Source organism: Peromyscus californicus, unplaced genomic scaffold (assembly GCF_007827085.1).
Source record: "Peromyscus californicus insignis strain IS unplaced genomic scaffold, ASM782708v3 Scaffold_16__1_contigs__length_79575227, whole genome shotgun sequence".
Classification (NCBI taxonomy): Eukaryota; Metazoa; Chordata; class Mammalia; order Rodentia; family Cricetidae; genus Peromyscus; species Peromyscus californicus.
In genome coordinates, this window is record NW_026294458.1 from 27,770,087 (window position 1) to 27,783,951 (window position 13,865).

Consider the following 13,865-nt stretch of genomic DNA (forward strand, 5'->3'; position numbering starts at 1 on the left):
AATCACAGATGTCACATAGCATTAATGGAAGAAAAGGCAAATCAATGAGTAGACGCCAAGCTAAGCAAACAGAAAGGAAATGCCATGTGAAACTCCCAGCCTGGGGCCCCATATAGCGATGATGTATGCGTTGTTTTCATCTATAAGGAAAGGGGTGAGCAAACTCCTAACCCACATTCTCTCTTTCTTTGCATCCCAGGAGCCTTCATTGTCTGCTGGCTGCCCTTCTTCCTGACTCACGTTCTTAATACTCACTGTCAGGCATGCCATGTATCCCCAGAGCTCTACAGAGCCACAACATGGCTAGGCTATGTGAACAGTGCCCTTAACCCTGTGATCTACACCACCTTCAATGTGGAGTTCCGCAAAGCCTTCCTCAAGATCCTGTCCTGCTGAAGGAAGAGAAGAGGCCACACTCCCTTTACCCACTTCAAGATGCCAGGCAGTTTGGATCCCTGCCCACCAGGGTCTGCTTTGGATGCCTACACTGTGTTCTGGCATGTGTGGTATGGAGATTCATGAAGCAGGACAACCCTGGTTAGGAACAACCAACTATTTATTCCACAGTAGGATGGTCTACCTCCCCAGCTTACATCTGACTTCATTTCGCTAGTCTTCACATTGCTAAGTGCTAGGTAACAACTCAGAGAGAAGTTGACAAAAAGTGTATGGGACACATACAGAGAATTGTCACTGGAGACACGATGCACTGGAGTGAAAGAAAAATGAACAGGTCTTGGCAGTCTCACCCTGCCAGGGGTCCTTGAAATCACAGCCAGGAAGCTGTCTTGTAGACAGTCAGCTCCTCTTCTTTCAGACCTGTAATTAACTGTCAGCACAGTTAACCTTGAGCATCCATGGGGCCCAATTGCTTGTTTTCTTTCACTCTATCCTAAAACATGAAAGGCAAGGCCAATGTTTATACCTTTCTGTGGAATGGAATGGGCTGCATTTGGTGAGGGTCTGCTCACCCCGGAGCAGACACTGTCCCACATTGGGACTTGGGTTTTATTTCTACCCTTACATGTTAGCTCTGGCTGGGGGATGCGGGGGAGGCCCTTTGCTTTATTCCCTGACTTTCTCAAGACAATTCTAGTGTTTTGATTTCCAGAACCATTCAAGACAAGACAGTTAAGTGAAGAAGGTAAGGCAGTTTCCTCTACAGTGTCATGGCTGACTTTGTGTTGAGAACATGCCTTCCAGATGCTGTCCATCATTCGAAGGGTTTCCTAGCCAGGAACTTTCATCTACTTAACAGAGGCCCAAAACTTTCAGGCCTTGATATCCACCAAGTGCTCGGAAAGTGCTAGTCGCCTCCCAGGTTCTGAATAGATAACAAAGTCCTCAAAGACGTACGTTTGCCCATGTGGGTGGTAGTGGCTTGCCCAGACTTGCAAAGGCCCTCGGAACTGAGGGTAATGGGGGATGGCCGCTCCAAGTCATCATTTATGATATCTTCATAAAAACCTGGTCAGATCCTAAACAGCACAACTCTAACAATTGTGCTCAGAGCATAACAAAAACTGGGTGTGGTGACTCAAAAAAACCACCAGAAGTAATCTGTAAATGTCATTCAAAATTGCATTTAGAAGGAGCTAGAACATGCACATCATTTACCTTCTCACCTACAGAAGCTATTTTTTTTATTGATTTCAGAATCAAGATCAAATTTATGGATAATTTATAAAATGCTGTCAGCCTGAACTTCAATCAATTTATCTTTAAGAGCATTGGTCTACAGCATGACAGCTAGAGGCTAGCATGCTGTTCAAACTTTAAAGAGCCCAAGAACTTCACAAAGAATCCAGGCCTCACCCACCCCATTCTTACTCGTCTGACCCTAATGGGTTAGTTGTCTGATAGTCCTGAACGCTTTGGTTCCAGCACTTACAAGTGTTATTATCTATAATGATTGGTATTGTAGCACAGAGTGGACACCCAAATCCTCTCTGCCCACTGCCGCTTCCATTTAGTGCCATAAAATATAACAGGCTTGCCAGGTGGTGGTGGTGGCGGCGGCGGCGGCGGCGGCGGCGGCGGCGGCGGCGGCGGCAGCGCACGCCTTTAATCCCAGCACTCGGGAGGCAGAGCCAGGTGGATCTCTGTGAATTTGAGGCCAGCCTGGTCTACAGAGCAAGATCCAGGACAGGCACCAAAACAACACAGAGAAACCCTGTCTCCAATATATGTGTGTGTGTTTGTGTGTGTGTGTGTGTATGTGTATATATATATATATATAGGCTGTTGTTACAAGCAAAATTGAGTTTATGATTTCTAGGCTTCCCCATTCAAGATAAATAAAAACAGATGAGCCTGTGGAGTAAAATATTATAGAATTTTACAGTCAGAATCTAGAGGCAGAAATATAAGCATTGGTATCAATACCTTTGTGAGGAAGGATGACAGCAGATAATTTTTCATTTCATTTCATTTTATTTTATGCCTATGAGAGTTTTGCCTGCATGTATGTATGTGCACCACATGCATGCCTGATGTCTGCAGAGGTCAGAGAGGTCCTTGGGTCACCTGGAACTGGAGCTGCCATGTTGTATCCAGAAACTGCACCCAGGTCTTCTGGAAGAGGGGCGAGTGCTCTTAATCACCGAGCCATCCCTCCAGTCCCTTGGTATCTTTTCTTCGCATCAAGTAACCAACCTTTATAACAACCTTGGTAAGATGATTTTATTTTATAGATGAAGACAGTGAGACAGAAGGAGGCTAAACACTTCCCTGCAGGCCAAACACTATCAGTCAGTGCCAAGGGATTGAATGTACATGCACCTGAATTGAATGTACATCCCCATGCTGGCACATGGCTTCCTTCCAAAGTGGAGAGGTGGCCGAGATCCTAAGATGAACTTAACCCTACCCCACCAACCATCTACTATATCCAAATAACTTTCCTACATTTTTAAATTATGCCTCAACTCCAACAGTATTTGTCCATGAAGCCATCTCAAAGCTGGATTTGGGGCTACTACACACTATGAATCCTATTTTTTTTTTAATAGACAACAAGCAGGTAAGCACTGTGCACATAAATTGTCTCCCAAGTGGACATAGAGCACTTACCCAACTACCTAAACTTCCTGGAATCCAGTCTAAGATATTGGTCTCATTCTCCTGCCATGTTCAAATCTTAAGCAATAACATAGGAAATCCACAGTCTCTAGAGAGTGGTTGGTTCTGCATTCTCCTTCACTTACATAAAAGAGAACCAAGGCTTGGTACTGTGCCCCCCCCCATGGTTAACAAGAGCCAGTTGTACTGAATCCTAGCTGGTTGTTAATTCCACTTTTGCTACATTCCCCTAAGGACTTGTAAAAACTTTTAGCTCCGTATAGATACAATGTAAAGTTACGTCTACCATTGAACTGTAAAGCTCCTATTGGCTCCACAGTGTCAATTAGTCTGTACAACATCTACTTCCCAGATTTTTTGGGTCTGGTCCAAGAAGAACTTTCAAGGGAAATACCAAATATGCCTCTAAAGTTCTCACTGCATCCTCTTCATCCTAAGAGCCTCTTGTCACCCCTTTCTTCCTCCCCAGTTCCCACCAGGAGCCAACGCCTTCAATCACAGGGCTCATTATTTTCACTGCCAATATAACCACAAGTCTCAGAAGAAATGTTGGACTGAATAAATCAGGGTATAGTTCTTGGGGAAACCTCATTAAGACCCCAAAGAAATATCAAATTTTCCCACACTGTTTGAGTAAACTGCAAATAACACAGAAATTTTAGTATAGTCTAATCAGTATTCAACTCAGGGCCATAAGCAAACATTTCCCTCTTCCTTCACTACTTGTTTTCTTAAATCAACCACATATTCAATAAATACAAGTTTACCAACTTCTTATGTGTCAGACACTGTGCTGGGCACCGAGAAGCACTGTCCAGGAAGATGTGGTCCTTTCCCCACCCTCCTGAAGAAGCCTATAGTCAAGTAATAAGGTAATCTATTGTACATAATGCTTACCTGCATGTTGTCTATTTGAAAACTACAGGATTCTAGGTGTTTAGTAGCTACAAATTCAATTTTGAGATGGCTTCCTGGACAAATACTATCAGAGTTGAGATGATTTCAAAATGTAGAAAAGGTGTTTTGGGGGGCTGGAGAGATGGCTCAACAGTTAAGAGCACTGGCTGTTCTTCCAGAGGTCCTGAGTTCAATTCCCAGCAACCACATGGTGGCTCACAACCATCTGTAATGAAATCTGGTGCCCTCTTCTGGCCTGCATGCATACATGCAGACAGAACACTGTATACATAATAAATAAATCTTAAAAAAAAGAAAAGAAAAGAAAAGGTGTTTCAGAAAGGGTAGTCCCCCAAAATGCTAAAATCAGAACAAGCAAAGACCATGGAAATAAGCACAAATAATTATATCTGACTATATTAATGACACTGAAGGGATAGACTGTTTCCATCCATCATTTCTCAAGATCTCTTTTAGCTCTGAACCAGGTGGCAGCCAAGCCGAGGGTACCACTTGTCACATAATACATCTAGAATTTGGACCCGAGACCCCCACGTGTGCTACACACACTGTGGAGTGTCCACTACCGATTTATCTACCTATTCTTTCTGTGCTACCCTGGGTTTCAACAAATACAGGCTTTAATTATCTGAATTCTTTTATCCTCACTCTGAAGAAGACGGAATGCCTAGTTGAATGGATTTGATATCAGAAACGGTTACCATTAGGCAACTCAGAGACTTCGGATCAGAAACCAAAGGAGGTCAGTCAAAGAGATTTGTTTTTGTGAATGCTTGGGTCAGAAACACACAGGGAGGCAGAGAGGTTATTTGCTGGAGATCCTGGCTCCTAGGTCTGTGCTCTTCATTTGGTATCCACTGACATTAGATGGCTGGAAAGGCTTAATTCGAATCAATACACAGAGAGCAGAGAAGAGACGACAGGCAATTAACCCGATTCCTCCATTCTGCCTAATTGTCTACTCATCAGCTGAGGAAGCAAGTGAGTTGCCATGACTACCTCCTGACACAAAGACTCAGTGCAGGTGATGCCATTGTCAGCTCATCTCTGTGGCACATGTTGGCAGAGGCAGAACCTGAGAGTCCAGGCCAAGCCACATGGCCTGGACCACTGGCTTCCTCAGTCCTCACCTCAATTAATCATCTGTCTCCACCATTGTGCAACGAGTTTCTGATTTGTGTAGAGTCTGGTCTCTGGGAGGAGAAGCTGCAGACTTCTAAGGATGTCCAGACCCTCGGGTGGAAGCAGGGAGGACTCCATGTTGGCTCTGACCCTCTTTATGGGAAACACAGTGTTCAGCCATGAGTCAAGGGCTTGAAGTTCTAGTGCTAGCGCGGACAAGTGGCTTTAGGCAAGGGATTTAACCTCTCTAAGCTTCAGTTTACTCATGAGAAAAAATGGAGACCTAAAATCCTAGTCTTTTTTATGAGGCCATTTGAAGATTAGATAAAATCACCAGCTAGTGGTTCTTTCTGTCTGTTCCTGTTGCTATAGCAAAAGACTGCAGAGTGGATCATTTACAAGCGATAGAAATTTTTTTCCCACAGTTCTTAAGGTTGAAATATCTAAGATCAAGGCACCAGCAAATTTGTTGTCTGGGTGGGCTCAATATCTGTGTCTAAGACAGTGTCTTCTTGTGTCATCCTACTAACGAGACAAATGCTGTGTCCTTACACTGCAAAGGTGTGGTGGGAGAAAAGCCACTCTGGTTCCCTCTGGCCCTTTTGTAAGATATTAATTCCATGTGTAGGGGCAGAACCCTCATGGCCTAGTTACCTTTTGAAGACCTTACTACTACTGTATTAGCAGTTACATCTCAGCATGAATTTTGCAGGAGACACAAATGGTCTAATGGTAGCAGAAAGGCTTCACCAACTGTAAAGCCCTAACAAATGCAAAAAAGGTCACTCTCATCCTTGGTTTTGTTATTACTGATTACTCCTCGCCTGTCACACCTACCTGACTCGTCTCCTATCCAGATCCTCTTCCTCAAGTTATTTGGCATACTCTTTCCAACCTCACCTGACCACCACCACACAAGCTGATTTTTTTTCTTGACTTTTATTCCCTTAACAGACCCAGGATACCTGGCTGTCTTTGTAGTCTGACTGCTGGACAAATGTGTAGCACCTAACAGGGCCCTGCTCAATTAGGTTGTGACCTAACACCCAAGTTGATGATGTCAGAAACTTACTTGCTGAAGTCTGCTTTGTGTCCTCCCTGCCCCTCCCCCGACAATTCCTCTCCTAATCATCAGATGAGGAGCAGACACATCTATTCCTTAAAACTACCTGGCTTTGTCCCTCACGATGCCCAATTCTGTCAACCCATCTTCTCACTCCAACTCTTCTGGCCTGGCAGAAGTGCCCTGGTTAGGGAACTAATGTTCAGGGCTTTGTAACAAGGGATCCACATGCGAGGCAATTTAAAACAGTAACAACTGTATTCACTCATGGTTCTAAAGGCCAGAAGTACGAAGTCAAGGCACTTGTAGGGTTGTGCTTTCTCTGAGTGCTCCAGGGAAAGAGCTTCCTTCACTTCTTCCCAGTCTTTAGTGGTTACTGGCAATCCCCTCAACTTGTCCTTAGCTTTTGGCAACACAACTCCAGTTTCCATCAGCAACTTCTTGTGGCGTTGTGTCTGGGACTAAATTTTCCTTTTATCAATCATTGGATTAAGGCTGCCTTCACCAAATATTACCTTATCTTAACTTGGTTACATCTGCAAAGACTCTATTTCAAAATTAAATCATTTATAGGTCCCAGGGTTTAGGACTTTAGCTTTTTGTTTGTTTGTTTGTTTTGTTTTGTTTTTTTGGTGTGTGTGTGTGTGTGTGTGTGTGTGTGTGTGTGTGTGTGTGTGTGTGTGTAATACAATTCAACACATAAAATATGATGAGAGTGGTCCGGAAGGAAGAAGATTTGGAATGTGGATAAATTTGGATATAAGTATGAAAGTCCTATCATCTACAATATGAGAGGTTGGATTTCATCCCTGGTACACAATCCCTTCATGGTCTGGGTCAACTCTATAAACTCCCCGGAGTTCCACTTAATTTTTAGTAAAAGTGTCTAGCCTGAATTCCTAAGGCTATGCTAATACATGCTAAAGCTATTTGTAGCAAGATATAAATTATCTGCTGAGCCCTTAAAACTTGTAAACATGCTTATTAATAAAAGTCAGAGCTAATTCAAAATCAACCATTTGCTTCTTTGTGTCTTAAAAGGCGGAACTGAACAATCAACTCATTGTAGGTGGGGATGATACATGAAAATATCCTGTATATATCCTGTGCCATGCCATGTCACTCTAGACAGACTGAAAGTGGTGGGGGGTATTTTTTTCCCTTTAAGAAACACTGACAACACTGAATCTTGTATTACAGTTGAGCAGATTCTATACATCTCCATAGTAAGACCCTTAAAAAGCTTATAATTTATCATAAGCTATAATCATGAGATTTGAGAATTGAAAAGGACTGTATTCCAGTTCTTAGTGCAGAAATCCTCTCTTGAACATTGCTGATCCATCATCATCCATCTATATTAAGGAGCTGGCTCATTACTTCCCAAGACATGTGACAAGTTATCCTTTTAAAAAATTCCTGCCAGGTCTGGAGAGATGGCTTGGCAGATAAGCACGCTTGCTGCATTTGCAGAGGACCAGAGTTTGACTCTCAGCATAGAGGCTCATCACCATCTGTAACTCTAGTTCCCGGGGATCTGACACCCTCTTCTGACCTCCACAGGCACCAGACATGCAACTGTGCACAGACATACATGCAGGGGAAACATCCAAACACATAAAATAAAATTATACCCTTTTTTTATTTATGAAAACAATCCTGATATCATTCAGCCAAAATCTACCTCTTTCAAAACTAGTCTGTAGGTTCATCTTCCATATGTGAGATTAAGACAGTCCTCACAGTTTCAATTCCTCTGTCTCTAATTCAAGAAGCATTCTCTTGTACCACCTATCTTAGTTGATTTCCTCTGAATACAGCCATTTCATTAGTTTCTCTTAAACTACAAGACCTCAGTAGGTTATTATCCTTTAAATGTTGTTGAATCAGCTCAGAGTGCCATAGATTCATTATTTCCCATGATTGGAATATTCAATTTTTAATGACCCAACTCAAATTGCATTGACTTTGTAGGGCTCAGATTGAAATTCTGAAAAGGAAATTTGCATAGAGAATGGAGATGTTTAATGGGCTATGACTTAGGGATCAACACATCCAAGGAGGATGGAGGAAGCAGGGGTAGGTGCAGAGAGTGTGAGGAAGCAGCACAGAGGAGAGTCCCCCGGACCCACGAAGTGGGTAGACCATTTTGATCCCAACCAGTCACTGGATGAGAACTACCTCTAAGGAGGAGACATGATTTAGGCAAAGGCTCGCGTATGTTGAAAGCTTTTATTCCATTCTTAACAAATAGCAGACTAGGGCTGGAGAGATGGCTCAGTGGTTAAGAGCACTGAGTGCTCTTCTGGAGGTCCTGAGTTCAATTCCCAGTGACCACATAGTGACTCACAACAACTAGTGGACTAAATCCCTGCATGAGCTCTAGGAGGCACATGCCAGCATCTTCCACAATCTATCCTTTGTAGCACTTTTTTTCATGTAGTAGACTCTAGAAACAACATCAGGAATCCAGTTGGTGTCTCTTCCTATGGAAGTTTAGTAGGACGGCCTATAATCTCTAGCTGGTCTCAAAGTAATTTTCATCTTTTCAATACGAAGGAATAAAATATTGGTCCATGGTACAATATAGATGAACACATTACACTAATGCAAGAAGCCAGACACATAAATCACATCAATTATGATTTTATTCTTATGAAATATTCAGAATAGATAAATTCACAGAGAGAAAAAGGAGATTGTTTATTTCCAAGAATGGAAAGAAAGGGGAATGGGGGCTACCTGCTTGATGGGTTCCTGGTTTTCTCCTATGATAATGAAAACAGAACTGCATAGATGGAGTGGTTGCACAATATTGTAAGTCACTAAATGTCATTGAATTATTCACTTTAAAATGACTAATTTTATATCAATTAAAACTTTTAATTATGAAAAATTAACAAATTAGTTAGAAGAATGGGGACCTCTAATATGTCATATACTCAGATTGGAAGACTCAGCATGTTAAGATGACAATTTTCTTCAAGTTGATATGTATACTTATGCAATATCTCATTCCAGGAGGCTTTTTCTTCTTAAAAAAAAATCTCACGAGCAGATTGTAAATTTATATAGAAATGCAAAAAACCCAGACTAGCCAAAACACATTTTAAAAGAAGAAATATCCAGAATAGGTAAATCCATAAAGACAGAAATTAATCATTTCCAAAAGTGGGGGAAGCTGGAGAATTTTCACTTCCTGCTTTCAAAACTTACTGTAAGTTATTAGCCAGACTGGTCTTACATGCCTGGAATCTCAGCACTCAGGAGACCAAGACAGAAGACCATGTGTTTGAGAAGAGCCTGGGCTACATAATAAGCTCAAGACTAGCCTTGGCTACATGGCAGGACCTTGTCTCCAAACAACAAACAACAATAACAAAAAAGAAAACACAAGAGCTGGGGACATAGTTCAGTGATAGAGTGCTTGCCTGCTGTAAAAGAGGCAATGGCTTCCACCTCTAGCAGAAGCTGGGAGGTCAATTACACAACCCTATTTGTATGACATGTACCCAAACCAAAAATCTACAGAGACAAACAATACAGTAGGAGTTGACTTGGGCATGAAGTAGAAACTGAATTAACAATTAATGGCTATAGAGGACTTTGCTAGAAACTCAGCTGTGTCTCCCCAAAATTTCTATGTTAAGCCCTAACCAACAATCTAACCATATCTGAATATAAGACCTACAGGGACATAATTAGGGATACGCTAGGTCATAATAATGAGGTTCTGATATGATGATATTAGTGTCCTTAAAAGAAGAGAATGCTTTTGAGGCCAAGAAGTGTGTAGCAGGGTCAAATTCCCTGCAGGAAGCTCCTGAGAAGTTATCAGTGTAAAGCTTAAGTTGTAATGGAAACTGGAGGATTTTAGAGATGCTAAAAATCACATGACATTTGCTAAAGAAATGGTACTGAGAGAAGCCAGCCTAGGTGAAAGGTCATGTATGCTACAGGTAGAAAGGCCGTAGGAGAAGAGCTACCCAAGTCTATTGGAGTCCACTTAATGACATCCTATTCCCTGGATGCTAGACATGGAGACCCAGCGTCTGGTATTTGCTCTTGGAGGTTTCAGTCTTGCTTTGGTCCAATTTCCCTCCATTTTAGAATGGGAATGTTTGCTTCATTTGTACACCATTGTGTATTGGAATTATGTAAGTTCCTTTTTTATGATACTGGGACACACAGAAGTGTGCCTTGTTGGGGCTGCAGAAATGGCCTCAGCAGTTAAAGGCACTGTTGCTCTTACAGAGGACCTGGATTTGACTCCCAACACCCATATGCTGGCTCACAACCAACCATAGCTTCACTTCCAAGGGATCTGATGTCCTCTTCTGACCTCCATGGGTACCAGGCACATACGTGGTACACATATATACGGGCAGGCAAAACGCTCATTCGCATTAAAAACAAAACAAAAACAAAAACAAACAAACAAAAAAAACATTTAGGTGTTGCTGAGACTGTTTAGGTGGTGAGACTCCTGAAGTTGGATAAATGTGTGGTATGAGACGGTCACCATCCTTGGAAACCGGAAGTAAACTGTTCTGGTTTGAAACTTAGACGTCCTCCACAGGCTCAGGTGTGAATGCTTGTTCACCAGCTGGCACTGCTCTTTTAGGAGGCTGTAGGACTTTTAGGATATGGGCCTATCTGCCATAAGTGTACACTAGGGGCAGGTCTTTGAAGGTTATCACTGCCCACCTGGTTCCAGCCCACTCTCCCTTCATGGTCCACTGTAACGGGAGAAACCTCTGCCACAGGCTCCCATCAGCGTGGACTCTTTCAAAATTTCTCCACCATGATGAACTGTGATGTTCTGAAACCGTGAGCTAAAATAAATCATTCCTCCTTTGCGTCTACAAGCTGAGTCACAGTAACACAAGAGTAACTAAGACAGTGGTTGCTGCCTTTAAAAATTGAATGTGCTGGGTCCTTATGTCCCTTCCCTCTGGCTACTGCCTCAGAGACTTGGTTTTCATCTTTCCCAGGTTCCCTAAGGGAGCTGAGCTGAGTTCCTTCCACTCCCACAATAAATCCGCTTGTACCAAGCAACGGATAAAATTTGGTGGAATCATCTGAGCTGTGAGCCGAGGAAAAAATAGGGAAGAATCGCAGGTCACCGTATCCCACATTCTTTCTCTTTTCCGTGTCTCCCCTTCACCATCTTCATCTCAAATATGGTCTGGAAACACCCACTCTTCTACCCTGGATGCCTAGATGAATCTCCAAGGATTTCTACCCCTTTTTCAACTGAGTTCCTGTCAGTGTGTGCCTTCTACACAAATACATTCTAAGAGAAATACCATCTTCTCCATTTTGTTAAAGCCATCTTTTGCACCTTGGAGTATTCATGAGCAAAATAAGCAAATGAAAATGTACAAATTCTTACAGTCTGTTGACATTCCACTACTTACTCACAATATGAGTCACTCCATGTTTGCACTTCTCCTTTTCCCTAAGCGAAGCAGCTCTGTTCCTAAGGCTCCCTGGCTTTACCCTCCTTCATTCGGTTCTTGAAGGTGCATGATAGGTTTTTGTGTTGAAGTGTATCTATCACTGCCCCCCTCTCCAGCATGTGCCTTTTGTTCACGTCCCTTTCAAAGCCTGCACTCTGCAAAGAACTCCCTGTACCACCGCCTATTTCTTTATGAATGCTCCCCTTTATCACTGGAATTACTTCCCATTATATTCCAACCAGGAGTTTATTGTTTAAATCTCCCACCTCTCCCAACTCCTATTCTTTGCTGGAAGTCTCACATCATAGAGTCACACCTGTGGTAAATACTCTTTTGAAGTGAAAAGTTAATTTGTAATGCAAATAATTACTTCTTTAGTTACCTCATTTTCAAGTGGGCATTTTCACATAGCAAATTTTCATAAAGATAAATTGGGGGCAAATGGTTTCACACTTTTTCCTTCTCTGTCACTCCCCCCTTCTCCCTCCCATCTCCTTGCTGTCTTTCCTTCTCATCTCTGGCTGTCTCCAGCCTCTACTGGGACTGGTGAAAACCCCTGGCTTCTCTCCCAAGCTCTGCTTTTCTTAAGTGAGGAACTCTCTGCTCATCTCTCTTAGTGAGGGTTTCTATTGCTGCAAGGAAACACCATAGCCCAAAGGCAAGTTGGGGAGGAAAGGGTTTATTTGGCTTACACTTCCACATCACTGTTCATCATCGAAGAAAGTTGGGACAGGAACTCAAACAGGGCAGGATCCTGGAGGCAGGAGCTGATGCAGAGGCCATGGAAGGGTGAGGCATACTGGCTTGCTCCCCATGGCTTGCCCAGCCTGCTTTCTTATAGAACCCAAGATCACCAGCCCAGGAACGGTACCACCCACAATGGACTGGGACCTCCCCCATCAAACTAATTAAGAGAATGCTCTATAGGCTTGCCTACAGCTCCATCTTAGGGAGGCATTTTCTTCATTGAGGTCCCCTCCTCTTGGATGACTTTAGCTTGTGTCAAGTTGACATAAAACTATCCAGCACACCATGCATTGCAGCAAATCTTTGTTGTACAAGGAAACCTCACTCAAATGCACTTGCTTCCAGGAAAATCCCTGAGCAGAGCCAGATGAAGAAGGTTCTTGTGCATGGAATTGTCTGTGTCAGATACCACGATGGTGTGGAACTCCCCTTTGCTGACTGTTCTGTTTCTATTAACTTCAATTAAAGTCTTCCTTCTGCAGTTGAAAACTCTAAGAAGTGGATGTCTTTATACCGCGGTCTCTGCAGGAGTAAATGAGGACAGTAATTTCTGTTCCATCTTATAAAAGCGTTGGGAGGGGGGAATGTGGAAGATAATGTAGAAGGCAAAGCATGACTCACATATAAAAGAATATATTCTCCTTATATTTAATCATAGGTCTGTTTGCTGGAAATATCAAGGGCAGAACTTTTGAGCATGGAACTGGGCAGAATGAAAGGTACTTAGAGAAGATGGTGAGCTGGGAACACTGGGTCTTTTAAGTCAAGAATTGCCCTGTTCTACCCACATGGAAGGGAGAGTGCTTCACAAGATGACAATGCTATTGTACTCTGAATTGAATTATTTCTCATTTGAAAATATGATAAGGACAAAGCTGCTTAGAAGACTGGGGTGGATGAGAATGAGAACACCATGAGTGGGGCTTGCTTAGAATTATCAGGTGAAAGTGAGGTGAGGGAGCAGAGACCCTGTTCTCATGCAAAGTAAAGTTCTACACACATAATGGAAGTGGGAGAAAGCTTTTACAAATGAGAATAAATCAATATATCCTCAAAAACAAGACTGAGGAGGTGTAAGGTTTCGGTACTTCTTCACTAATGTGAGAAAGGATTCAGAAAAAAAAAAAACATGTGAAAGGATGAATAGTTTCAATAAAATAAACAGAAGTTTCGTCAGTAGCTCCATCCCACCCATCTCCATCCTCTCCATCTCAGTATCGACTCTTTGCCAGAGAAAATGTGTCTTACCTTCTCGCATTAAAAGTGTCGTAAGCAGGGCTGGAGAATGACTCAGAGGTTAGGAGCACAGGCTGCTATTCCAGAGGTCTTGAGTTCAATTCCCAGCAACCACATGGTGGCTCACAACCATCTATAATGAGATCTGGTGCCCTCTTCTGGTCTGCAGGGATACATGCAGGCAGAACATTATATACACAGTAAATAAATAAATCTTTTTTAAATTTATTGTGTTT

General features: G+C 42.6%; 2 protein-coding genes across 5 annotated transcripts in view; one reads left to right on the top strand and one right to left on the bottom strand.

Moving 5' to 3' along the window:
• Drd3 (dopamine receptor D3) overlaps nucleotides 1-7,199 on the top strand; it is a 69,363-nt gene extending 62,164 nt beyond the window's left edge. For all 3 annotated transcript variants that reach the window (XM_052740740.1, XM_052740739.1, XM_052740741.1), the window contains one exon: nucleotides 200-7,199. In XM_052740740.1, the coding sequence (XP_052596700.1) occupies nucleotides 200-396 (197 nt within the window). In that variant the 3' untranslated portion in view covers nucleotides 397-7,199. The remainder of the gene's footprint in view (nucleotides 1-199) is intronic.
• Nucleotides 6,763-13,865, bottom strand: part of Qtrt2 (queuine tRNA-ribosyltransferase accessory subunit 2) — a 55,826-nt gene continuing 48,723 nt past the window's right edge. The window contains exons 11-12 of one of the 2 annotated variants that reach the window (XR_008218828.1): nucleotides 13,642-13,792; nucleotides 6,763-12,915 (exon numbers count right to left, since the gene is read on the bottom strand). The gene's annotated coding sequence lies outside the window, so the exon portion shown is untranslated. Of the gene's footprint in view, nucleotides 13,793-13,865 lie in introns of both variants that reach the window. The other variant, XR_008218827.1, reaches the window with a different exon arrangement.